Source organism: Cervus canadensis, chromosome 8 (assembly GCF_019320065.1).
Source record: "Cervus canadensis isolate Bull #8, Minnesota chromosome 8, ASM1932006v1, whole genome shotgun sequence".
NCBI classification, from domain to species: Eukaryota; Metazoa; Chordata; class Mammalia; order Artiodactyla; family Cervidae; genus Cervus; species Cervus canadensis.
The window spans coordinates 68715689-68740496 of NC_057393.1; the positions used below are offsets into that span (position 1 = coordinate 68715689).

Genomic DNA, 24808 nt, shown 5'->3' on the forward strand with positions numbered 1-24808 from the left:
AATGAATTTTTTTCTAAGGAGAGAACCATTGTTATTTTTAGTAGATTAAAGATACCTCAAGAAATCTTATTCTAAAAATTATTAGTAAAGTTACATCCTTTTTCATCAATGAAAAGAGTAAAAAACTTGAGTATATCATAAGGTGAATTTTAGCATATTGGCACAGTAGAAATTAATGAAGTTTTACTGAATATTTTAAATACTAGAGTATTTTTAAAGTTTTTTAATAAGTTTTCATAGAGATTCAAATTCTCTAAAGCATGTCAGTATTGTATTTTGTGAGGTCTTTTTTTTTTTTTAACAAGTTACTTGTAAAGTTATAATTTTGTGCATCTTTGCATAGTATTTTTCTTTATGTACTATTTAGTTGTTTTTGACCCATTCTTTTTTTTTTCTTTCATTTATTTTTATTAGTTGGAGGCTAATTACTTTACGATATTGTAGTGGTTTTTGCCATACATTGACGTGACCCATTCTTTTCTTTCCAGAGTGAATCTTGATAATAATGTGACTTGAGACTTAAGAACGTTATTTCTTTAATGCTAGACTTTAACACAAGGTACCATCACAGGGAAGAAAGTTTAAGTCATTTTCAATAGACTACATAATACTTAAGTATTACGTATACATGCTGCTGCTGCTGCTAAGTCGCTTTAGTTGCGTCTGACTCTGTGCGACCCCATAGATGGCAGCCCACCAGGCTCCTCTGTCCCTGGGATTCTCCAGGCAAGAACACTGGAGTGGGTTGCCATTTCCTTCTCCAGATATGTATACATAACACATAGTAAATATGTTAAGTGTGTGTGCCTGCAGGCTTCTGAAATGTAGTATAATAGTAGTGCCTGAGAGACTGTAAATGCTTAATGCTTACTTCTGAGACCCAGTGGAATTGTCAATATGCTTGCCATTGTTTTAGTAACAATAATTATAAATTCTCTTGTAAATACTAAAGAAATATGTTGCTGCTTCCTTCACTTCAGGTTCAGAGTTAAATTATTATGATTTGTCTTCTGTAGTGTTAACCTGTATCAGAGTAGGAGGTGGGGGTGTCAGTCAAGAATCAAAGTGCTGATAAGCATGTTGTTCGGAAATCCCACCTGTGGGTACAATGAGGGGGATTCTTACCCCCGCAAAAAAAGGGGAGAGCTCTCTAGCACCTGCTTAGAGACCTGGTGATGAGAGGTTTTTGGTTTTTTTTTTGCTTTTCCATGTGGCTTGTGAGGTCTTAGTTCCCTAACCAAGGATCAAACCCATACTCACTGCAGCGGGAGTGTGAGTATTAACCACTGGACCACCAGGGGAGTCCCGAGAGATTATTATTTTTTAAATAAATATTTATTTATTTATTTGGCAGCACAGGAGACCTTCCATCTTCATTGTGGCATGAGGAATCTTTCGTTGAGGCATGTGGGATCTAGTGCCCTGACCAGGGATCAAACCAAGGTCCTCTGCATTGGGAGCCTGAAGTCTTTGCCACTGCACCACCAGGGAAGTCCCCCGAGAGAGTATTTTAAAATTAATTTCTCTTTTTCTTTCTCTTTCATAGGGAGGAGAGTGGCAGCTGCATTGGGAGCCTGATTAGAACAGAACATGTAAAGACAGTTTGTGATGGACAGTATTTACATAATTTCCAGTGTAAAAATGGAGCCATACCCATCACAAATCTAATGGCAGGTGACAGAATTATTTTAAGTGGAGAAGACAGAACATTGTTTGCCTTGTCTAGGGGATATGTGAAGGAGATTAACTCAACAACAGTAACCTGTTCATTAGACAGGTGATGAAATGTTCCCTTTTTGGGTGGGGAGGGTAAAGCTTTATTGATAAGTAAATATATACCATACAGTTCACACATTTAAAGTATACAATTCAGTGGTGCTTAGTATATTCACCAAGCTATGCAGTTAGCACCAAAATCCATTTTAGAGCATTTTCATTGCCCCTGGAATACTCCCTACACCCTGCAGTCACCCCCAGCCCCAGGCAACCACCAGTTCCCTTTCTATATTTATAGATTTGCCTTTTCTGATTCATACACTATGTGGTCTTTTGTGACTGGCTTTTTTTTACTTAACATACCGTTTCTGAGGTTCATCTTCATGTAGTAGCTTGTACCAGTGCTTCATGCCTTTAAAAAATTTTTAGATAAAATTCACATATCATAAAATTAACCATTTTTAACATACAGTTCAGTGTGTGCATGCTAAGTCACTTCAGTCATGTCCAACTCTTTGCAACCCTGTGGATGTAGCACGCCAGGCCCCTCTAACCATGATGATTCTCCAGGCAAGAATCCTGGGGTGGGTTGCCATGCCCTCCTCCAGGGGATCTTCGTAACCCAGGGATTGAACCTTAGTCTCTTACGTCTCCTACGTTGGCAGGCAGGTTCTTTACCACTAGTGCCACCTGGGAATTCTATACAGTTCATCGGCATTTAGCAGTTATCCAACTGCTGAAGTTTTGTTTAGTACATTGTGTTACATGTAGTGATGTGGACACGTGTGTGTGGGTGTGTGCTCAGTTGCTAAGTTGTGTCTGACTCTTTGTGACCCCAGGGACTGTAGCCCACCAGCCTCCTCTGTCCATGGGATTTTCCATGTAAGAATTCTGGAGTAGGTTGCCATTTCCTTCTCCAGGGTAGCTTCTCAGCCCAGGGACTGAACTCACGTCTGTCTCCTGCATGTCCTGCATTGGCAGGTGGATTCTTTACCACTGAGCCAGCCGGGAAGCCTAATATGGATGTAATCTTATCTAAAGAATTCTCACAACCACATGTGCAGCAGGCGGGACAGATGTCCTGTGTTGGCTGTAACGCTTATATCTCCTTCTTAGCCCTCTGGGTGCTCACCATTTTGTTCAAATTGCTTTTTTCCATTTATAGTTGTGATATAAAGTATAAATTAAAGTAAGTTAATTTAAAGAAAAATATTAAGTAAATTGTAGAATAGTTGGTATGAAAATTTGTGGCTGAAGCTAATATCCATGTTCATTAATACCGTATTCCCCTCTTCCTGGATCCCCAGCCTTCCTTGCATTTACTTGCAGGTATGCGTCACCTTTCTCAGTGGATGGAGATCAGTAATTGGGATCTAGAGGGTAACTGCAGTGGAAATGTTCAGGCCTGCTCTCCAGTAATCAGTAATCCTGGTTAAGCAGTAACCAGCCCTAGCCCGGGTTTCGTGATATTGGAGTATAAGCCGTGATATTTCTGCTGTTTCTTAGGAGTCCTTTCAGTCAGTCCTGTGAGGTATTTATTTAATACCTAACATATGTTAGATACCTTGCAAACTCTTGAAGAATTTGTAGTCTTGTGGGTAACAAATAAATATATATTTCAGTCTAATATGACAAGTGTTTGAATTAATGGGAAAACAGGAGAGGCATTTAACCCAGTTTTTGGTGGCTCGGGGAAGGCGAGTGAAAACGGTCGTTCTAGATCTTCATCCTGTGGGTGAATGTTAGTCCTCTGAGGCAGTGTGGGAGGAATATACCAGACAGAGGGGACGAGGTGTGGACAGGCCTGATGGTGTGAGGTGGGGTGTTCTAGAAAGTGTAGGTACTAATTACTTTCTGGAATGTAAAAGATAAAGGAGTTATTGGAGAGGAGTTAATCAGTGGAGTTAATCAGTGGAGGCAAAACTGAAAGCAGAGACAGCAGGCACCTGCTATAGTGGCCCAGGCTTGAGGTGATTGAGGGCAAGGTGGTTTTGACGGAGAAGGTGGAATGCCTTTGAGAAGTATTTGGAAAGTAAAATTGTCTGACACTGAGATCTTGATTGGATCTGCAGGGTGGGAGAGGGAAGAATCAAGACAGTTATGTAGATGCAAGACCATTACCTGAGGTCAGGTCCACAGGAGGAGGATAAGGCTTCAGCAGGGATAAAGAGTTGTTCAGTTTTGCAGACTTTCACTGCCTGAGTTTTAACTCAGTGGAAAGATCTTGCTGCTTGCTGGACATTCAAAGCTGAAGCTTGGGTGAGAAATGCGGTAGGAGAGGAATGTGAGGTTAGGCCTGGTGATGTAGATTTGGGATTCAGACATGGGACCAGTGGGGAAATGACAAGAAAGAACAGTACAGAGGACCATGGAAGGGACCTCAGGAACATCGCAGGTTAGCCTGATAGAGTAGTGGGAGAAGCCTGGGGGAAAGAGACATGTATTCCAGGCCTGAGGAGGCAGGGGCCATGTGCTCAGGATCCTGCTGGGGGTGGTGAGCCCACTTGAAGTTCAAGGAAGGCCAAGTGAGTTGTCAGCAGATGTTGTAGGTTTTGGATTATTAACTGTCCCCCCCCCCCCCCCTTTTCAATTTATTTGTTTGGCTGCTCCAGGTCTTAGATGCAGCATGCGAGAGTTTTAGTTGTGGCATGTGAAGTCCTAGTTGTGGCATGTAGGATCTAGTTCTCCAACCAGGGACTGAACCTGAGCCCCTACAGTGGGAGCTCAGAGTCCCAGCCACTGGACCACCAGGGAAGTCCCTTAACTGCTTTGACTTCGGTGCTTTTGCCTTCCCCTACTCTATTTGCTCCCCAATCCAGGACCCTAACCTGCCTTTGGTTGGCAAGTATGTATTAGGGGCTGGTAGCCATTTTCATAGTGATTCTGGCCCATTTACTTTTTATTTCTTTTTATTTTGGGTTGCACTGGGATCTTCATTGCTGTGCATGGACTTTCTCTGGTTACAGAGAGTGGGGGCTACTCCCTAGTTGCACTGTGTGGGCTTCTCATTGTGGTGGCTTCTCTTGTTTCGGAGCACAGGTTCTAGGTGCAAAGGCTTCAGTAGTTGCAGCGTTTGGGCTCAGTAGTTGCAGCTCCCAGGCTCTACAGGTGAACTTAGAGCAGTCTCAGTAGTTCTGCAGCATGTGGAATCTTCCCGGACTAGGGATCAAACCCATGTCTCTTGCACTGGCAGGAAGATTCTTATCTGCTGAATCATCAGACAGCAACACATTTCTTATACCGACCCACTGACTATGTTAAATGAAAAATATTCACATACATATGTTTTGCTGTTTCAGGAACTTGTCAGGACTCCCAGAATCAACTTTGTTCAGATTGGACCAGGAAGAAAAAAATTGTGATATAGATACCCCATTAGGAAATCTTTCTAAACTGATGGAAAATACTCATGCCAGGTTTGTAACAATAAATGAATCTGAATATTACTCCAGTTTCCTGAGGAATATTATTAAAAACATTTTTTTTTGCTTTTCAGCCAAAAACTTCGAGATTTAATCATTGACTTGCGTGAACCGCAGTTTATATCCTACCTCAGTTCTGTTCTTCCACATGATGCAAAGGACACAGTTGCCTGCATTCTGAAAGGTATGTTATAATCAGCATGCCTGGGTCCATTAATTTTTCTTGGTTCTATTTATAATTTAACCTATATTAGAGTCTAGTGTCTTAATTTATTAATTATTTAATACTTGTTTCTTATATATTTGTTTATTTAATTAATAATTGCTTAATTATTTATTTAATAATTTATTAAACTTCTAATTATGGTTTTTAGACAGCATCTCTTTGGAAGTAGTTTACATGTGACTTTTAATATCACCATGACATTTCCTTACTTTGAGAAGACTATTGAAGAAAAGACTACAACAGAGGCTGCTTTTCTTATAAAGTAGTTAAGTTGCTCATTGAAAATTCAACACTCTTATTCCTGTTATTTTTAAATCTAAATGTAGGTTTGAATAAGCCTCAGAGGCAAGCCATGAAAAAGGTACTTCTTTCAAAAGACTACACCCTCATCGTGGGTATGCCTGGAACAGGAAAAACAACTACAATATGTACTCTCGTAAGAATTACTACTCTTTTGCTTAGAAACTGGGTATTTAAATCCACTTCTCTTCAGTTCAGAGAACGTGATACTGGATATCAAAAGGGCTGAATTTCAAATCAAAATGTCTTTGTTTCAAACTAAGAATGACACGAGAAATAGAAAAGCTCAATACCAATAGTTGTAATCATCTTGTATATATACCTTGCATTTAAGATTGTCTAAAATCTCTGTGTTTTCCTCTCTTTAAAAAATGACAAGTTGTACGAGGAGGTTGAAATAGATTCTTTTTTTTAAAAGAATTATTTATATATTTGGCTGCACCAGAAGTTAGTTGTAGCCTTCGGGATCATTAGTTGTGGCATGTGGGATCTAGTTCTCTGACCAGGGACCGAACTCGGGCCGCTTGCATTGGGAGCACAGAATCTTAGCCACTGGACTGCTAGGGAAGTCCCTGATACAGATTCTTATTGAAATTTTTTTTTTCATGTCAGTAAATTTCTGAGCCGTCTTAGAATAATGATGATGATGGCACCACCTATTTACTGATTGATACTTTATGCCAGGCACTAGTCAAAAGTTTTTATGTACTCAATTTTGTCATGATATAAATAATATATTGGTAACATATCATTGATAACATGATAATAATGCCATGTTACTTTCATAAGACATTTTGGCTTTATAATTTTTTTTAAAGTTACTTTGGGGAATTCCTTGGCAGTCCATTGGTTAGGAGTCTATGCTTTCACTGCCAAGGTCCCAGGTTCGATCCCTGGTGGGGGAACTAAGATCCCTTGAGCTGTGCAGTCAAAAAAAAAAAATCAAAGGAAATAAAAAGTTACTTGGCTTGGCTCTTAGTTAAGTTTTCTAATTCTTTTCGAAAAATATAAATGTTAAAAATTATCAGGAGCTAAAAGTAATGCTCTTTTCCATTCTTTTGTTTATTAATAGGTAAGAATTCTCTATGCCTGTGGTTTTAGTGTTTTGTTGACCAGCTATACACACTCTGCTGTTGACAATATTCTTTTGAAGTTAGCAAAGTTTAAAATCGGATTTTTGCGCTTGGGCCAGATTCAGAAGGTACATCCCGATATCCAAAAATTTACAGAGGAGGAAATTTGCAGATCAAAGTCCATTAAATCTTTAGCTCTTTTAGAAGAACTCTACAATAGTCAAGTAAGTACAATTATTGTATAATCATACTGACAGTAATTTTTGCTGTCAGAATGAGGGGAGAAATGGCACTTTGAGAAATTCAATTGCATTGACCGAATTTGCAGATGAATTTATATAAACCATAGGACCAGTTTATGAGTTTATAGTTTGCTCTTTGCTTCTGAACTGAAACAAGGTTTCTGGTCTATTTTTCAGGGCTCCCATCTTCTAGTTTAAAATATCCTGGTAAAGGAAAACTCTGTTTCTCTCTACTCACACTTCTGACACTAACTACATAGAGTTAGTGCAGGATCTACAGGTTAAGGGCTCAGTCCCATGAAACTGTCCCCTACTTCATTTCTGAATTGCAAGTTCAGATCTCCTGTGCCCATCTTGGGGATTCCTGTTTCTTCCTCCTTGGGTTCCATAATTTGCTTGAATGACTCACAGAATGCAAGAAAGTCACCATATTAGCATGAACTGAGGCATGGTTAAAAGGGGCTTATGAATCTGCCCTGTGGAACTCTGAGCAGATCTAGGAGGCTGAAGCTTTTATCTTACAAATAAGAAATGAGGGACCTAGAAAGGCTTTTGTGCCCAGGAGGGCCCCGTAAAGTCCTGCTTGGTTTCACATAGTGTTACGTGATCTTTTGGGACTGGAGTTTTTCACTTGGCCTAATGTTCCAAATGTCTGAAATCTGGGATATGTGAGGCAAAAAGAAAACCAAGGGAACAAGCTACTGTGCTTTCCTCATGTCCCAAGGTCTCTAGCTGACTTACCTTTTCTCCACCTTTCAGAGGCTTTATAGTTTTATATATAATGTCCAGGGCTTTTAGTTATACTTTGTGGGAGGGAAAAGTACTCCATCTTCCCAGAAGTGAAGTCCTAGTTCACATTAAAAAAAAATTCATTAACTTACTGCCTCTTGAAATGTTCAGATTTCCATTTCGATATATCCAAACTTGAGGATTGTTATCGTATCTGGAAAATTAACTTGATTTTTAAAAATTTATAGAAAAAAAATAAAAAATTTTTGCATGTTGTAAGTGTTTCTAAATTAAAAAATATTGGGGATATCTGTTTGGGGGGACGAAGAGCTCTTTTTTGATCTTTTCATTTCAAACGGGAAAAACAAGGTCTGTATCTTGGACATATTAAATTACTGATCTATTTTTTTTCTTTGTGTTTAGCTTATAGTTGCAACAACATGTATGGGAATAAACCATCCCATATTTTCTCGTAAAACTTTTGATTTTTGTATAGTGGATGAAGCCTCTCAAATTAGCCAGCCTATTTGCCTAGGGCCACTTTTTTTTTCACGGAAATTTGTGTTGGTGGGGGACCATCAGCAGCTTCCTCCCCTGGTGCTAAACCGTGAAGCAAGGTAAGCAGACATTAAAGTTTCAGTTTTAAACTAGATACTTTATAAGGGATGATATCAGTAGACTAATAATCCAGAATTTGATTTGTTGACAGAGCTCTTGGCATGAGTGAAAGCTTATTCAAGAGGCTGGAGCAGAATAAGAATGCAGTTGTACAGTTAACTGTGCAATACAGAATGAACAGGTATTTGTAACAGTGTCAGCTATGAGTGATTTTCATATTTGTGTTCATCACCAAACTAAAATTATTTTTGTAATTCCCTTAGTAAAATTATGTCCTTAAGTAATAAACTGACGTACGAAGGAAAGCTGGAGTGTGGATCAGATAAAGTGGCCAATGCAGTGATAAACCTACCTAACTTTAAAGATGTAAAGCTGGAACTGGAGTTTTATGCTGATTATTCAGAAAATCCTTGGCTGGTTGGAGCATTCGAGCCAAACAATCCTGTCTGTTTTCTTAATACACACAAGGTAAAACACACACAAAAACTAATGTTTCCTTCATTCTTCTCCATTTGCCCTATTATTTCAATTCCTCAGTTTCAATAGTGATTGCCTCATTACAGCTTATCGGTTAAAACTAGTGTGCTTCTTGTGCTTTCACACAAAAGAGTCTTTTCTTTCTACAGATTCACTATCTTTGGGAGGAAGTTTATTCTGATGATTGATAGATGTCAAATTGTTTTGAAGTAGGAAAGCTAGAAAGTGAACACAACTGTATAATTACATTTCCTAGAAAAATAACTGGCATTGATACTGTCCAAAGTTTGGGTTTACAAATGGACAGAAGGTAAGATAAACTGATGTCCTTTTCGGGACCTTTTTTTAAAAAAATAGACTTTATGTTCTAGAGCAGTTTTAGGCCCACAGCGAAACTGAGCTAAAAAGTACAGAGATTTCCCATGTGTCTCCTGCTCCAACATATGCACCCAGAGACCTCTTTACAAATTTATCATTAAACAAAAAATCTGCACAAGGACTTTAAATGACTTGATTCTTATTTCTAGGAACTAAGAATAAAGCTTTGACTCTGTGTTCCTACAGTTTGTTTTATATACTGCTTCTCATTATTGATTTGGAAATCTTTACATAAGTTCAACTAAAAATATAGTCATCAACTTGATCTATGCATATCATTCTTAATATAATTATATATTTTGTTATTGAGATGGGTGGAGTCAGCGGTTGTTAAAAATAGGGCCTTACCATTCATGTATCATGCTGGAATTTTCATTGTCTTGGACATTGCTCTAGTGTTTCAGAATGAAGAATCAACATTGAGGAGCAGGCAGACTCTGGAAAATTTATTCAGATAAACTGATCTTACAAATGACTGCTTTTATAGTTTTATGTAATTAAAATTTTTATTTATTTTTTTTTTTGAGGTATAGTTGATATGACTGCTTTTATAAACCACAACTCTAATCTGTTAAAGTTATAATTATTAATCTCACCAGTGATTGTTCAGAGTCTTTATTTTTGCTACTCACATTTCCTGTCCCTTGGCATCAGGATTCCAAATAAGTTATATTAAAATTAATCAAGGTGATGTTGGGATGACGTAGGAGCCAAATAATTCTTTAAAATTTCTACTAGGGGTGGTAGAACCTAGGGAACTTTATTGCTCTATTATTTGTATAAAAAGTAACAAGGAAATGGAAAGAACACAGATATTGGAGCCAGATCTAAGTTGAATCTTAGTGCCATGGTGTATTGTAAGGCTCGGGCAGGTTACTTAATCTCTTCTGGCCTTTGATGCCTATAAAATGGGGGATAACAAAGTAATGTATGTGAAGCTCAGTATATGGTCAACTTTCGTAGAGGTTTTAGTATGAACTTTATGTAGCATGTTTAAGATGGATTTCCTTCTAAAAGTGACTAATATCATTCATTTTTGTCAGTTCTTTTACATTCAACTTTAAGATGAAAATATTTTTCATCTGTGTCCATATCTGGTAGTACTGTCTCTGTGACCACTTGTATACTGACAGTACTCTTTACTTCAGAGATTGTTTCTCAAGCAGGATGCATGTTTTTCTGTTTAGGTTCCAGCACCAGAACAAGTGGAAAAGGGAGGTGTCAGTAATATAATGGAAGCCAAATTCGTTGTTTTCCTGACCTCAGTTTTTATTAAGGTAACTTATAATTGGATTTTGAGGGCAAATTAATATTAAGGTGCAGAATAATAGAATGTTAGAATTCAAGGAACTTTAGATCTAGTATTAACTTTTGTTGATTAAGATAAGAGGACTGAAGCCTGAATGTTTTTATTTTGAGAACATTTATCTAAGACAGTAATTATTGTATCTAATACAGTAATGGCATTTTGGGTTTCCACTTAGGATAACTTTCTGTAACATCAGATAATTCTGATTGTGTTGATTTAGTGCAGAAGTCAGTATGATTGGAGATTGGAAACTTGAGTGAAAAGGGAGAGCAGAAAGTACAATTTATTTCTTTGTACTTTTTTGGTATGACATCATTGCTCTGGTGGCATATAAACCATTATATTGCCACGAACTTCTAAAAATTCAGGGAGCCGTGTTCAAGGAAATTATTTCCTCTCAGGAAATGTAGATGTAGCCTTAGAGTAATTCAATAATTTATTTCCTTCTTGTAGGAACATGTGTTATACATAGGAACATGTATTATAAACATCAGTTGTCACATTATGTAAACATTTTATTTAATAAATTTAGTAAAGCTTAAATAACAAGTCAGGATTTTTTTCATTTTAAATTGTGTTCTTTTCTGTTTTTTTGTTTTGTTTTGTTTTTCTTTTCTGTTTAAAACAGGCTGGTTGTAAACCCTCTGATATTGGTATCATTGCACCATACAGGCAGCAGTTAAAGGTCATCAATGACTTATTGGCACATTCTTCTTTTGGGATGGTCGAAGTTAATACAGTTGACAGGTACCAAGGAAGAGACAAAAGTATCATTCTAGTATCTTTTGTTAGAAGCAATGAAGATGGAACTGTGAGTTAATTGTATTTTCTGCTTTGCTTTCTGATTTTTATTTTCTATTTGTTTGGGACATTATTTACCTCTCTTCTTTAAAATTATGTTAAAAAACCACATAACATAAAATTTGCCATCATAACTGTCTTTTAGTGTACAGTTCACAGGTATGAAGTATGTTCACAGTGTGTGCAGCTGACCTCCAGACCTTTTTCATTTTGCAAAACAAATTCTATATTCATGAATAACCACTCCCTTATTCCCTCTTTCTTCATTTTCTGTCAGCCACTTCTCTATCTGTGAATTTGACAGAATTTTATGAATTTGTGAATTTTCCACATAAGTGGAATCATACAGTATTTGTCCTTTTGTAGGTGGCTTACTTCACTTGTCATAATGTCTCAAGGTTCATCCATATTGTAGCATGTAACAGAATTTTCTTTTAAAGGCTGATTATTATTCCATTGCATGTATATACCACATCTTTTATCTATTCATCCATTAGTGGACATTTGGGTTGCTCCCACCTTTTGGTTATTATGTTTGGAGCATTTTAAACATATAAACTTTCCTAGCTTCCTTTCAAATTTGTAGATAATTCCAGGCTGTTTTTTTGCATTTTGATCTCACCTTGACTTATTTTTCTTGACTATGTGATACCTGCATATAGTTTTTAAAATACACAGAGTAAAAAGTCTCCCTTCTTCCCTGTTACTCTTCCACTCAATTCTTACCCTCACGTTTGGTTTTTTGGATTGTTTGTTTGTTTGTGCTAACCTTCTAGAATTTATTTAAGCATATGTAAGCGCATGAATCAGTATTCATGTTTCCCTCCTTTGTGCACAAAAGGTAATATATACACTATTCTGGACTCTGCTTTTTCCACTTAATAATATAGCTTGGAGAGCATTACATGTCATTACACAGAAAGAGATTTCATTCTTCTCTTAAAGGTGCAAAGTTTTCCATTGTATATATGGATCATGGTATATTTAACCACTCCTTTGAGTCTTCTATGGGTTTTTATTACATTTAAAAACAATACTACAATAAGGGGAGACAACTTCAGTTCTTTATGATATGTATTTAATGTTTGAAACACTGGATTGCCAAGGAAGTCCTTAAAATTTATTTTTTTATATATTTAAAATTTTTAAATATATTTTCATTATACATATTTAATCATTTAAAATTATGGCGAAGATATCATTGTTGTTGTTTAGTTGCTAAGTTGTGTCTAACTTTTTTGCGACCCTCTGGACTGTAGCCTGCCTAGCTCCTCTGTCCATGGGATTTCCCAGGCAAGAATACTGGAGTAGGTTGCCATTTCCTTCTCCAGGGGATCTTCCTGATCCAGGGATCGAACCCATGTCTCCTGCACTGGCAGGCAGAGTCTTTACCACTGAGCCACTGGGGAAGCCCCATGGATATCACACCCACGATAAAATACTTGAGGTTGGCATCATGGGCACGTTTTCTTTCCCAACTGTCTGCACTTTGAATGTGTTGATGAATCTTTTTTGCAATGTTTTGAATGTAGGAAGATGGCTCAATAAAAACTGTTCTTTTTTAGAAAAAACTCAAATAAGAAAACTCAAAGAATGAAAATTATATTTCTTTCAGCTTGGTGAACTGTTGAAAGATTGGCGACGTCTTAATGTTGCTATAACCAGAGCCAAACATAAGCTGATTCTCCTGGGATGTGTGCCCTCACTAAGCCGTTATCCTCCTTTGGGGAAGCTACTTAATCATCTAAACTCAGAAAAATTAATATCCTTTTTGTTTTGTATATGGTCACGTTTGATTGTGCTGTGTGAGTACTTTGTATATTTGTATCAGTTAAAACTCAGTGTCTTGTGTTTTCCATGGGCATATTTCAAAAGACCTGATTCCACAAAGGAAAGAGAAAACAATTCACAGTAACTAGTTTTAAGCAAAAAGTGAAATAATGAAGGTGATGGAGAAGAGTAGTTTGTGAAATGATAAAGGGGAAACAAAGGGACTTGATTTCTCGCCCCAGAAACAGGGTGCATGTTGCGTAGAACACATCTAGGAAAACTGGTATCCCTTCAGGTTCCTCTCACTTCAATAACCTTAAAAAAATATGCATCTAGGACAAAGTATTATATTTAAAAATGTAGATTATTTCTTATCATGTCATAGATAATTTTAAAAATAGATCTCTTTAAAAAATTATATGAAGGTCTCACGCTAAGACAGGTAAATCATATTGCTTAAGTACATTATTATCCATAGAATGTCATAAAAATACAAGTTTTCTAGTAGCCTTGTTAAAACAGAATTAGAGAATGTTAAATAATAATGTCATGTGTTTTTATGTAATTCCACATTGTGTTAAATATATCTTCCTTAATTTATTTTATATCATTGATCTTCCATCAGGAGAACATGAAAGCCTTTGTCATCTATTAGGTGATTTTCAAAGAAAATAAAGCACTGTTTTCCTTGCTTTTTTCATACCATGATGATCTCCTCTAACTATTGCCTATTATTTATAATTTGGACATGCTATAAAATCAGTGACTGGTTACACTGTGATGATAACCTTTATCCCAAGGGTAAGAAATGATGTAAATATATATACTCATTCAGAGTTCCAGTTTTTGGTTTTATTTATTTTTTTGGTATAACCTTGTTAAACATAACCATACAACATTTAACATAGGATTTATTTTTTCAGTACAGGTGTACCCAAAACTAAAAAGTCTAAATTTATAGACATTATAAACGTGTCTCTGTAAGACGTAGAGTTTGATACATTTCCACCAGCTTTTAAAGATAGATTAACTTTTCAATCTGAAGTTTAAACTTTTAAGTTTAAATTTTTAAGATTAATTTGATCTTGTAGATTTTTATCCTGTTTTGTTTATTTGAAAGACTAGGTAAGAAAAGGGATTTGTTTTTGTCATTTAAGCACAATCTTGTGATAATGAAAAGTATGATTCTCTTCTGTGTCTTGAGATCCCTGATCCAAAGGCCATTTTGCTGTTTTTTTCCTGACTTTTGCTTTCTGGTATCAGAGATGTTTTAAAAAACTTTATACTTAGTGTTTTAAATTATTACTTATAAATTTATTATTTCCAATTAATTTCCCTTACTCTCCTAGTTAGTTCCCCTTCCTCTCCTACTTTTTATTTTCAGTTTTTAGTGTTTTAGAGTAGATTTTGATATTTAAGAAAATATTTCTTATTATTCTTTTGGGAAAAAATTTTGCTGAATTGATGACAAATAAAAAAGATGTATCCCTATTTTCACCTATTCATGTGCATATGCCCCTTTGTTTTGGGGCATTAGTCAATTTTCCTTTTTTGTATGAAGATGTTTTATAAAACAGAATTATCTCAAGGTGCTTGGTTCCTTATATGATGACCAATTTTAACATTAGTATATCCAGCTTTGGGGGAGGAGCTCTCATTTCTCTGTTTGTTGTTTTTTTTTTTTTAATGAAAAGTACATTAAAAATTGTTTCCTCTACCACACATGTTTTTAAAAAAATTATAACTTGATGTTTTTATTAAATAATTTTTTTTTTACTCTAAGATCTCACTGTGTCAGTGATTAATACTAAATAATAATTAAGTCCAGGGTTGTCCGCCATTTTTTCCAGTATTGAGAAGTGAAATATTGGCAATGTTCTAAAGCTGAAACCAAGGAGTATTGACATGCATAGGATGGAGCTGATCATGGAGACTATGGATTCGACAGGAAAAACAAGGAAGTTGCAGAGATAAGGCTTAAATATTGGTTGGTTATCATTAATTTATATAACAGGAAGGAATCTAAGATAATTTTAGTTCCTGGAATAAGAAAATTCTTTGGCTTCACTAATGGTTGCTTTACAGATTTGTATGGCCTGCACAGTAAAGCCCAGTGGAAGAAGAACCTAGGGAGGAGTTCCATGTTTCTTGTCATTTGGGAATCTGTATTGATTACAAGATTCTAGGCACTTATTTCAAAGAAATAGGACTCATCTTTTATATACAAGATGCTGTGAGTTGGAGGCACTGAGTGAGCTGAACGTTAAACCCAGACTGGGCCCTCAAATTGTTGATAATGCAGTTTATGACATCCATGCCAAGGACTAAGATGGCAATGGCTACCAGTCACTAATGTTACTGGACACTCACTTTGTGCAGGTCCAGATCAAGAGCACCATTAGCCTCGACAAGGTCTTCCTTATGGTGGAAAGCCAGGTTGTGAGGAAGGGTAGCCATTCCAGTGTCCCCATTGCTGTCAGCTCGGAGTTCCTGTCTCCTGAGTTCTCTTGCTGCCGCCTCTGGTTATTTTGTTCCTCATCTCACTTTCTAAAGACTGGTCTTTCCCAGAGCTCTGTGTTTGTCTGGTCCTGTGCTCCCTCACCTTTGTGGCTGTTGACCAAATCTGTATCCTCAGAACAGACTAATATTCTAGTTTAAAATTGTTCAGTGAGTTCTTTTTGCCAGCGGCTCTCAGGAGCCCATCATGGCGCCGCCCGCCGTTGGGGCGGTGGAGGCAACCGCGGAGAAAGCGCTGCGCTACGAGGCTTTCATCTCTGATGTGCTGCAGCGGGACTTGCAAAAGGTCGTGGACCATCGCTACAAGGTATATGAGCAGCTGGCCAAATACCTTCAACTGAGAAATGTCATTGAGCGACTCCAGGAAGCTAATCACTCGGAGTTATATATGCAGGTGGATTTGGGCTGTAACTTCGTTGACACAGTGGTCCCAAACACTTCACGAATCTATGTGGCCCTTGGATACGGTTTTTTCCTGGAGTTGACATTGGCAGAAGCTCTCAAGTTCATTGATCATAAGAGCAGTCTCACAGAGCTCAGCGACAACCTCACAAAGGACTGCATGAATATCAAGGCCCATATCCACATGTTGCTAGAGGGGCTTAGAGAGCTACAAGGTCTGCAGAATTTCCCAGAGACTCAGCGCTGACTTCTTCCAACCTCCCCTGACATTAAAGAGCCTGAATGTCAAAAAAATAAATAAATAAATAAAATTGTTCAGTGTAATAAGGTTTAAACATACACCCTAATTCCAAATTCTGTTCAATACGAGGTGACTATAGAGTATCTGGCAAATGTGTATGTTGGAGCTTAACATCTCCCTCGAAGAAATACTTCTTAGCTTTAAACAAAGTGAGTCTTACTGAACAAGATTTGTTTACTACTTCTTACACTGGGGGGCAAGCAATCTAGGAAATAAAACTTTTCCTTTGTTCTCATGGTTTTATAAAATAAATATATAATCTTAATTTTACTTGCTTTTCTAAATGCACTTAGAATACAAACCCTCCTTTTCTACTTATCATTTGGAGAGGAGAGAAATGAACAATTCAGTCATTTCAGTGTTTAACAGCAAGATAATGGAAGGGGTTAGACTTGTGAGTTTTAGACTCCTTGAAACACTGTAAAAACCACAGACAGAGACTTCTTTGGTCCAGCGGTTAAGACTCTATACTTCCAATGCAGGGTGGGAGGGTTAAATCCCTGGTTGGGGCACTAAGATCCCACATGCCTCAGGATATGGCCAAAAAGTTAAAAAACAAAAACAAAAAATACCCACAGATGTATTTTGAGATTATAAAAATAGAGGCTACTTTTGTATTAGTTCAGCTTCTGGTTGTGTCAATAGTACTGTGACTTTGGGCAAGTTATTTAATCTTTCTGAGGTTAGTTTTATCTGTAAAACAGAAGTAATTCCTTTCTCATGGGGTGGTTCTGAAAATCAAATGAGGCTTTGGCTTAGGAACTGACAGCCAAAGAAATGAAACTTGACATCTCTAATCACTAAAGTTCTGGGTGTAAAACAGGCCTAAATATGAAAGGCAAAACTATAATTCTTCTTTAAAATATTTATTTGGTTCCACAGGTTCTTAGTGGCAGCACCCTGGGATCTTTAGTAGTGGCATGCAGGATCTAGTTCCCTGACCAGGGATTGAACCCAGACCCTCTGCATTTGGGAGATTGGAGTCTTAGTTGCTGGCCCACCAGGGAAGTTCTTGTAATTCTTAAAAGAAAAAAATCTTCATAACTTTGGAATAAGGAGGGCTCCTTAAGATACTATGGCATAAACTATAAATTCACTACAGGAAAATTAAGAATTTATATTTAGTCAAAGGTTGCCATAAGGAGAGAAAAATTAGCCCAAAGATATTGGCAACACACAACTGATGTCAAATTAGTATGTAGAACATTAAGTAACTTGCACAAGTCAATAAAAAGGTAAGTCAATAGTAAAACAGGCACCATTTCTTTGTAAAAATGAAATTCCAAATAGTAAACGCAGGTAGAGTTCTCAATGTCATCAGTAATGAGAGAAATAAAAAATAAAGCTGCAATGCAATCTACCCACAAGACTGGCAAAAAAAATGAAATCCTCACAATTCTAGGCATTACAGTGGACACAGCAATATAAAAACAACACTGCTGATACCAGTGTAAATTATGAGAAGTTTGGAAAACACTTTGGCATGAGCTGGTAAATTTAAAGAAAGGCATACTTGATTTTCAGTAAATCTATTCTTTTTACATGGCCAAGAGACTCCCGCATGTAGGAACCGAATGTAGGGACAAACTGGAAACACCCCAACCTGGAAACTCCTCGTGGACATGGATGATTTTGAACACCAGAAACAAGTAATGTTCGTAATGTTATTCCACTTGTGAAAAGTTTGTAAACAGGAAAAATAAACTACATTGATTAGGGGCACATACTTATATGGTAGTAACATGCAGAAAAGTAAGAAAACGACTCTCAGAATTCAGCATCACATTTACTTACAGGGACATTGTGGCTAAAGGCGTCCCCCTACCCTCAAGATGACTCCTATCCTATGCTTGCTTGATCTGGTGCTCTTTATCCATGTTTATGAGTCTTTAAACGTATATGTATGCTTTATACATTTTTATCTATGTAGGATTGTTTCACAATAAAAAATTAAAAACCAAAAGAAGTCAAGAAGCATGAGAATTGTACGCTGGCCAATGTGATGACGAGATAAACATCTCTTCATTTCCACAAAACACTCGTCTGTTTCTAACTCGGCTACCATCTTAACAATTGCTCATCTAACTAGGTAACAGCTTACTTTCCGCAAATTGATATAACTTAAAACCTAGTATCTGTCCATGAGGGATTTTTCCTCTCCGAAATGAGAAAACGCAGGTTTTATCTCTGCACCTCTTTCTTTTGATTACTGAGACTGTTCGTCCTTGCTTTCTATAAACCAACCACTGGACTTACTGGTTAAAATTTGGGCTAAATAGTTTTAGTAGATTTCTGCCTAGCGTTAATTGCTTCAGATTTTCTAAATTCTTTTGGTCCCCTACGAGTTACTGAAGCAGGGACGCGCTCAGGTGTGTTAGATTAAACCTAGCTGGACCTTGCAGATGAATACGTTTGCACGTGGCTCGCTCGCCTCCCCTTGTAAATGGAACCCTAGTGCTCTGGCGAGGCCCCCAGATGAGAGCTCAGAGTCCGCCTTCTGTTTCCACAACCTGAGGTCTCCCTCACGCTCCTTCTCCTTCCGGTCCGGCTGGACGCGGAGAGGCTCAGCAAGGGCGAATTTCTCCGCGGCGGGCTGCAGGCTCCAGAGTCCCCCGCCCGACGCGGGCGCCGCAGGACCGCCCGGGCGTCCTCCCGCCGCCGGGAGCGCTGTGGGCCGCAGCGGGCCTGGTCGCAGACGCCGTGGCGGCCGCCGCGCGCCTGAAGGGAGCTGCTGGCGGGGCCCAGGGAGTCCCCGCCCGAGACTGTATTGCCACCGCCGCCATGGGTAAGGGGAGCGGGCCGCCCGGCCCTCCGTGCTGGGCTGAGGCCGCGGCCAGGGCAGGCGGACTGGCGGTGTGGGCATCGAGGCCTGCGAGTCGAGACGGGTCCGACCCGGGCTTGGGGCTGGGCGGGGGCAGCCGGGGACGCAGGGGCGCCCGGGGTCGCCATGGCAACGCGCGGCCGCCCCTCGTTCCCTCCCACCCCCGCCCCCGTTCGGGGGCCTAATGGCCAAGGTTTCGCGGTCCGACAGCTTACAGGGAGCCAGCACAGGGTCGGCCGGGGTGCCGCTCCAGGGTTGGGGGAACAGTCGGGGACGGGCGATGACTTTTCAGGTTTGGGGGTGGCGGAAGGAAGCGTCTCAGGTTTTGGCCTGGGTTCCGGACGCCGAGGGCGGGAGAGGGACAGCGATGCGGCGCAGGACCCCGGGTGAGCCCTCTGTGAGGGTGCTGGAGGTGTCCGGAGCCCTTGGGCAGTCTTGCTGTCTGGGAGGAAGGGAGGAAGGGAGGCAGGGAAGGGGTTCTAGGCCCAAGCAAGATGCTGGAACCCGCCATTGACCGAGTGTGGGGGCAGCAACGCGGTCAGACGCATCCGCGAGCCCGGGCGGGGCGCGGCCCGGGTGTAAACGCTCCTCTCTTAGGAAGCTGCTGGCGACCATCAGGACCTACCTCCGACCATTTAGTTATAAAGGCGCCCTTTGTCTTGATCGTCTCATCGTACATTACATATTGTGATGGGCACTGTTAAAAAAAAAATGAGAATTGCTGCAGACTATGAAATATCGACTGGTTTCGTCTCCGAAAAAAGAGGGAGTCATGCCACGATGCAGATTGGAAGAAATGATGTCTTGTGGGGAGAGTCTCCAAAAACTAGCTTGGCCATAGTATTTGTGACTGTTTGCATTTTTAAGTTGCTTAGGAGTCAGTGTCAGGCTTCACGCCTAGCTGTCTGTGATCAGAACTAGGATACTAGATCATTAGGAACCCTGGACTTTTTATCCAGTGAAGGAAAAACTGATATTTGGTTTACTTGCACTAGTAAATTTGTCAAGAGACTATGAGACAGTATACGAAAGTGCTTTATTTATTTTTTGCTCGTCATTTTGTTATCTGTGTTTGCTGAAAATATTTCTGCCAGCACAACAGTAATGAGAGTATGGGGAGCATCTGAATTTATAAGAAAACCGAGGATAAAATTTGTGCGAAAGAAAATCTTTTGTGAATTGAAAATATAAGTTAAAATCAATTAAAAAATGCATCTATTAACTTGGTGTTTAACTGCATCAGCTGTGTGGAAGGTCAGGGAACTTTCACATGAAACTGGACCCTGCTTTTATTTCCTCTGGAAAAATAAAGGAGTCCCGGAATACAAAACTACAATTGCAATGAAAAAAGCAAGATAGAACCAGGGTTAAAATGAGTGAGAGTTGAATGGCTTCTCTTGTGTGCCCTTGTTTTATTATTTGCCTGTCATGTTTGTTGTGGGTGAAACTGGAATCTTAGAATTTTAACTACTTTTTATTTTATTGCCAGTTTATTCTGAGTACTTTTTTGCCTTTGAATTCATGCTTTATGAATAGTTCCTGCTGTCCGCCTTTGTACCAGACCCTTAAACATTACTCCACACTTAAACTCCACAGAAAGATTGTAAAATGAATACCTGAGAATAGCCAATTAGCAGGATTTTGAGAATAATTAATAAACTTTAACCGGAGTGAGCATTGTCCTATATGCTTGAGAGACACAGAAAGAAGTTAACTAGGGGTGTAGGTTAGTTAGTTAGGAAGACTTGTCCACCAAGGAAAAGCAAACCACTGTTGATTTTATAGGGGAAGGAAACGGTTTGGATTTTTTTTGATATCAGGTCTTGCAAGTGATGTTGGACTCCTTTCTTGTGCTTTCAGCTACAAAAGACCCCACAGCTGTAGAGAGAGCAAACTTGTTAAACATGGCTAAACTCAGTATCAAAGGACTCATTGAATCTGCTCTAAGCTTTGGCCGCACTTTGGATTCTGATTATCCCCCCTTGCAGCAGTTCTTCGTTGTTATGGAACATTGTCTGAAACATGGTCTTAAAGGTACTGGAAATTTTTTTAAAAAATCAACTTTGGAGCGTCCCACCTCCCATCTTAAACATCCTTGAAAATGTAAATTTTTTTTTTTTTTGAGGCCATAATTACTGTTACTTTAAAAATACTGGGTGGGTTGGTTTTTGGAGAAAATACCCTGCTGCTTTATGTTTTCTCATAGGTGGTCTTCAGAAAATCCTTAGTGTTTCGTAAAAAGTGTATTTGATTTAAATTTTTTTCTCAGCATGCTCTGAACTTTTTTCCATTTTAGACTATAGAGTTATTTAGAAAAATTTAAGCTTGATGATTCTGGTATGAACTGTTATTACTAGTTTGAGCTCTCTTCAACAAATACATTAAAATACTTGATTGTTGAAATATAAACTGCCTTAGTGTGTGAAAAACATATCTAGAAAAATTGTCCTCTGGATTGGGTTATTGTAGAAGTGTGAGTACTCCCTGAAAATGGTGAGAATACTGAATAATATTTCAGTATATGTATAATATCTCAGAGTATATGCATAATATACATAATATATAATAATATTTCATTATATATGCATACCATGACTTATTTAACTACTGTCCTCTTCATGTACACTTAGGTTTTTTCCAGTTTTTTATTATTCAAATTGTGCCGTAAGGACATTTTTGGATATGTGCATTTGTACACGTGTACAAATGCTATGGTTTCGTTAGGACTCCTTGGAGTAGAATTATTGGGTCAAAGGATAGAGGCAACTTATGTCTATGAAGACTTCATGATCAAACAACAGTGAATATGTTTCTGTCCCCACATTTTTGCCAACTCTTCATATTCCCACTCTCTGAATACTTCTTTTAAAACATCAGGAAGTCGACAGTCTTATCTTAGGCCTTGAGTTTTAATTTGTGTTTTGAAAAACTTCCTTTTTATTTAAAAAAAACAGTGACATAGATCTTTATTTTCCTCCAACTTGCTAAAATGGAATTTGCCAAATGATGGCCAAAGTAGTTACATTTTAAACTCTTTTCCGAATTTATTTTCCTTTACTTCACAAAATATCATGAGACATATTCTAACAGTCAAATGTGTATTTTTATGAATCATCATAAATCTACTTTGTGCTGATTTATTTTTCTTCCCCAGAGAAAAATTACCTATCTTGTTGGGTGATGCATATCATAGGAGTACTGAATTTACAGGAGATTTTGTTAGTATTAAGAAAGAAACAAAAAAAAAAAGAAAGAAAGAAACATAGTGATTTCATGGTTTTATATTACCCAAATCTTGGAAACAAAAGCAAAAGTAAAGTTGCAATTTTTTGTGTTTACAAGTAAAATAACTATTTGTCCTTGGTTTATTTAATAAATTGGTAAAGATCAACCTACTAGGGCCACCAGTCTTACTTTGGTACTGGTAAAGAATGAGCCTAGTTGTTCTTTACTTTAATTGCCTACTTGCATATTTCTGATGTGGAAGAATGGCCAAGATGCATATTTCTGATAAGGAAAATACCAGAATCCTGAGGAACAGGCTTCTGTTCAGTAGGGCTATGTAGTGACAAGGGAGAAAAGGCTCTCTGAAAAATTGTATGTTAGGTTAGAAATGTTGAAACTAAATATTTAACAAGAAGTTACTACAGTTTTGTATGTTTAAGTTGTATGCATTTATTATATTTTCTTTTTAAAGTGAGAAAATCATTTCTGAGTTATAACAAAACTATCTGGGGCCCTTTGGAACTGGTGGAGAAGCTGTACCCAGAAGCAGAGGAAATAGGAGCTAGTGTCCGGGATTTACCTGGTCTTAAGTAAGTAGTCCTATTACTTGTTCATCCCTAACCATAGACCTGTATTTACTGCTCCTTAAAAGTACCTCACACTCTAGTTTATTATATTCTCTCTGCCTTATGTAGCCTTCTTGCATTCTCTAATAAAATTCTGTTTATTATTAATCAGTTCAAATTTTATTTCCTTTATGAAATTTTTCTTAGCCCCTTCCATAAGAATTACGTGCTGTTTCTTTTACACTCTTATCACTCTTCACTCCTGTATTATACCACTTACTTAATTTTTGCATTGCATTGCGGGAAATAGGGAAATTCTTTTAAGATAGGGTGTATCAATGATCAATTATGCAGTTCTGTTTCCTGAGTATAGAGCTAGTTAGCAGTAATAGGCCATCAGTACTATTTAGGTTAAATCCAGGACAGAGGCTCAGAAGTTTTGAATTTGCCAATAAGCCATATTACCATATTACCAATATACCATAGGACTTGTGCAAATTACTTCTGTTGTTGTGAAAATTGGGACCTATAATGTCACCTGTCTGATTGACTAGATGAATGTAGAGTAGGCCGTTAATATCTGTAGGTTCTGCATCTGTGGATTTGACCCAACTTTGGATCAAAAATGTTTGAAAAAGAGATTTTCTAGAAAGTTCCAAAAAGCAAAACTTGAATTTGTCACATGCAGGCAATTCTTTACATAATATTTACATTGTATTAAGTATTATCAGTAATCTAGAGATGATTTAAAATGTCTGGGAGAATGTGCATAGGTAATACACAAATACTGTGCTATTTTATAAGAGGGACTTGAATATCCATGGATTTTGGTATCTGAGGGGGTCCTGGAATCAATCCTCCCAATACTGAGGAGAAACTGTATATGAAATGTCCTAAAAGCTGAATGTTCTAGCTAGTAAATTGTGATTGTTGAAAAGTTTTTGCATGTTTTTTGTTGTTAAGCCTGGGTTCTTACGTTCTTCAGGGTATGATTAAGATATAAGAGCTTCCTTTAAAATTTATCTTAGTTCTTGTGAAAGAGATAACTTTTTTTAAAAAAGTGCTTTTCATTTTTTGGTCAGATTATCAGTTTGCTTTCTCTTCAGTTCAGTTGTGTCTGACTCTTTGCAACCCCATGGACTGCAGCACACCAGGCCTCCCTGTCCGTCACCAACTCCCGGAGCTTACTTAAATTCATGTCCATTGAGTCGGTGATGCCATCCAACCATCTCATCCTCTGTCATCCCCTTCTCCTCCCGCCTTCAGTTTTTCCCAGCATCTGGGTCTTGTCTTTGAGTCAGTTCTTTGCGTCAGGTAGCCAAAGTATTGGAATTTCAGCTTCAGCATCATTCCTTCCAATGGATATTCAGGACTGATTTTCTTTAGGATGGACTGGTTGGATCTCCTTGCAGTCCAAGGGACTCTCAAGAGTCTTCTCCAACACTACAATTCAAAAGCGTCAATTCTTTGGTGCTCAGCTTTCTTACAGTCTTACTGTCACATCCATACATGACTACTGGAAAAACCATAGGTTTGACTAGACAGACCTTTCTTGCCAGAGTATTGTCTCTGCTTTTTAATATACTGTCTACGTTGGTCATAACTTTCCTTCCAAAGAGTAAGCGTCTTTTAATTTCATGGCTGCAGTCACCATCTGCAGTGATTTTGGAGCCCCCCCAAAAATAAAGTCTGTCACTGTTTCCACTGTTTCCCCATCTATTTGTCATGAAGTGATGGGACCAGATGCCATGATCTTAGTTTTTTGAATGTTGAGCTTTAAGCCAACTTTTTCACTCTTCTTTCTCACTTTCATCAAGAGGCTCTTTAGTTCTTCTTCACTCTCTGCCATAATGGTAGTGTCATCTGCATATCTCAGGTTATTGTTATTTCTCCCAGCAATCTTGATCCCAGCTTG

General features: G+C 38.1%; 3 protein-coding genes across 9 annotated transcripts in view; all 3 read left to right on the forward strand.

Annotated features, from left to right (window-relative positions):
• DNA2 (DNA replication helicase/nuclease 2) overlaps positions 1-13799 on the forward strand; it is a 36402-nt gene extending 22603 nt beyond the window's left edge. The window contains exons 10-21 of one of the 2 annotated variants that reach the window (XM_043476833.1): positions 1547-1777; positions 5016-5132; positions 5213-5322; positions 5691-5800; positions 6737-6961; positions 8132-8325; positions 8418-8507; positions 8590-8794; positions 10369-10458; positions 11119-11301; positions 12907-13053; positions 13668-13799. In XM_043476833.1, coding sequence (XP_043332768.1) covers positions 1547-1777; positions 5016-5132; positions 5213-5322; positions 5691-5800; positions 6737-6961; positions 8132-8325; positions 8418-8507; positions 8590-8794; positions 10369-10458; positions 11119-11301; positions 12907-13053; positions 13668-13736 — 1771 coding nt within the window. In that variant the 3' untranslated portion in view covers positions 13737-13799. Of the gene's footprint in view, positions 1-1546; positions 1778-5015; positions 5133-5212; positions 5323-5690; positions 5801-6736; positions 6962-8131; positions 8326-8417; positions 8508-8589; positions 8795-8952; positions 9114-10368; positions 10459-11118; positions 11302-12906; positions 13054-13667 lie in introns of those variants that run through there. The other variant, XR_006270888.1, reaches the window with a different exon arrangement.
• A 1962-nt stretch (positions 13800-15761) lies between these two features.
• LOC122446510 (protein UXT-like) lies at positions 15762-17259 on the forward strand. The gene has a single exon (XM_043476834.1). The coding sequence runs from the start codon at positions 15766-15768 to the stop codon at positions 16225-16227; it is 462 nt and encodes a 153-aa protein (XP_043332769.1). The 5' UTR covers positions 15762-15765; the 3' UTR covers positions 16228-17259.
• A 1583-nt stretch (positions 17260-18842) lies between these two features.
• The window catches only part of RUFY2 (RUN and FYVE domain containing 2), a 42703-nt gene continuing 36737 nt past the window's right edge, over positions 18843-24808 (forward strand). Inside the window, exons 1-3 of one of the 6 annotated variants that reach the window (XM_043476784.1) lie at positions 18843-19066; positions 20963-21136; positions 22800-22917. In XM_043476784.1, coding sequence (XP_043332719.1) covers positions 19063-19066; positions 20963-21136; positions 22800-22917 — 296 coding nt within the window. In that variant the 5' untranslated portion in view covers positions 18843-19062. The other 5 variants (XM_043476779.1, XM_043476783.1, XM_043476785.1 and 2 more) reach the window with 5 other exon arrangements.

What these genes read in the sequence shown, in the direction of transcription:
- LOC122446510 (XM_043476834.1), top strand. Translation starts at nt 15,766, where the DNA reads ATGGCGCCGCCCGCCGTTGGGGCGGTGGAGGCAACCGCGGAGAAAGCG.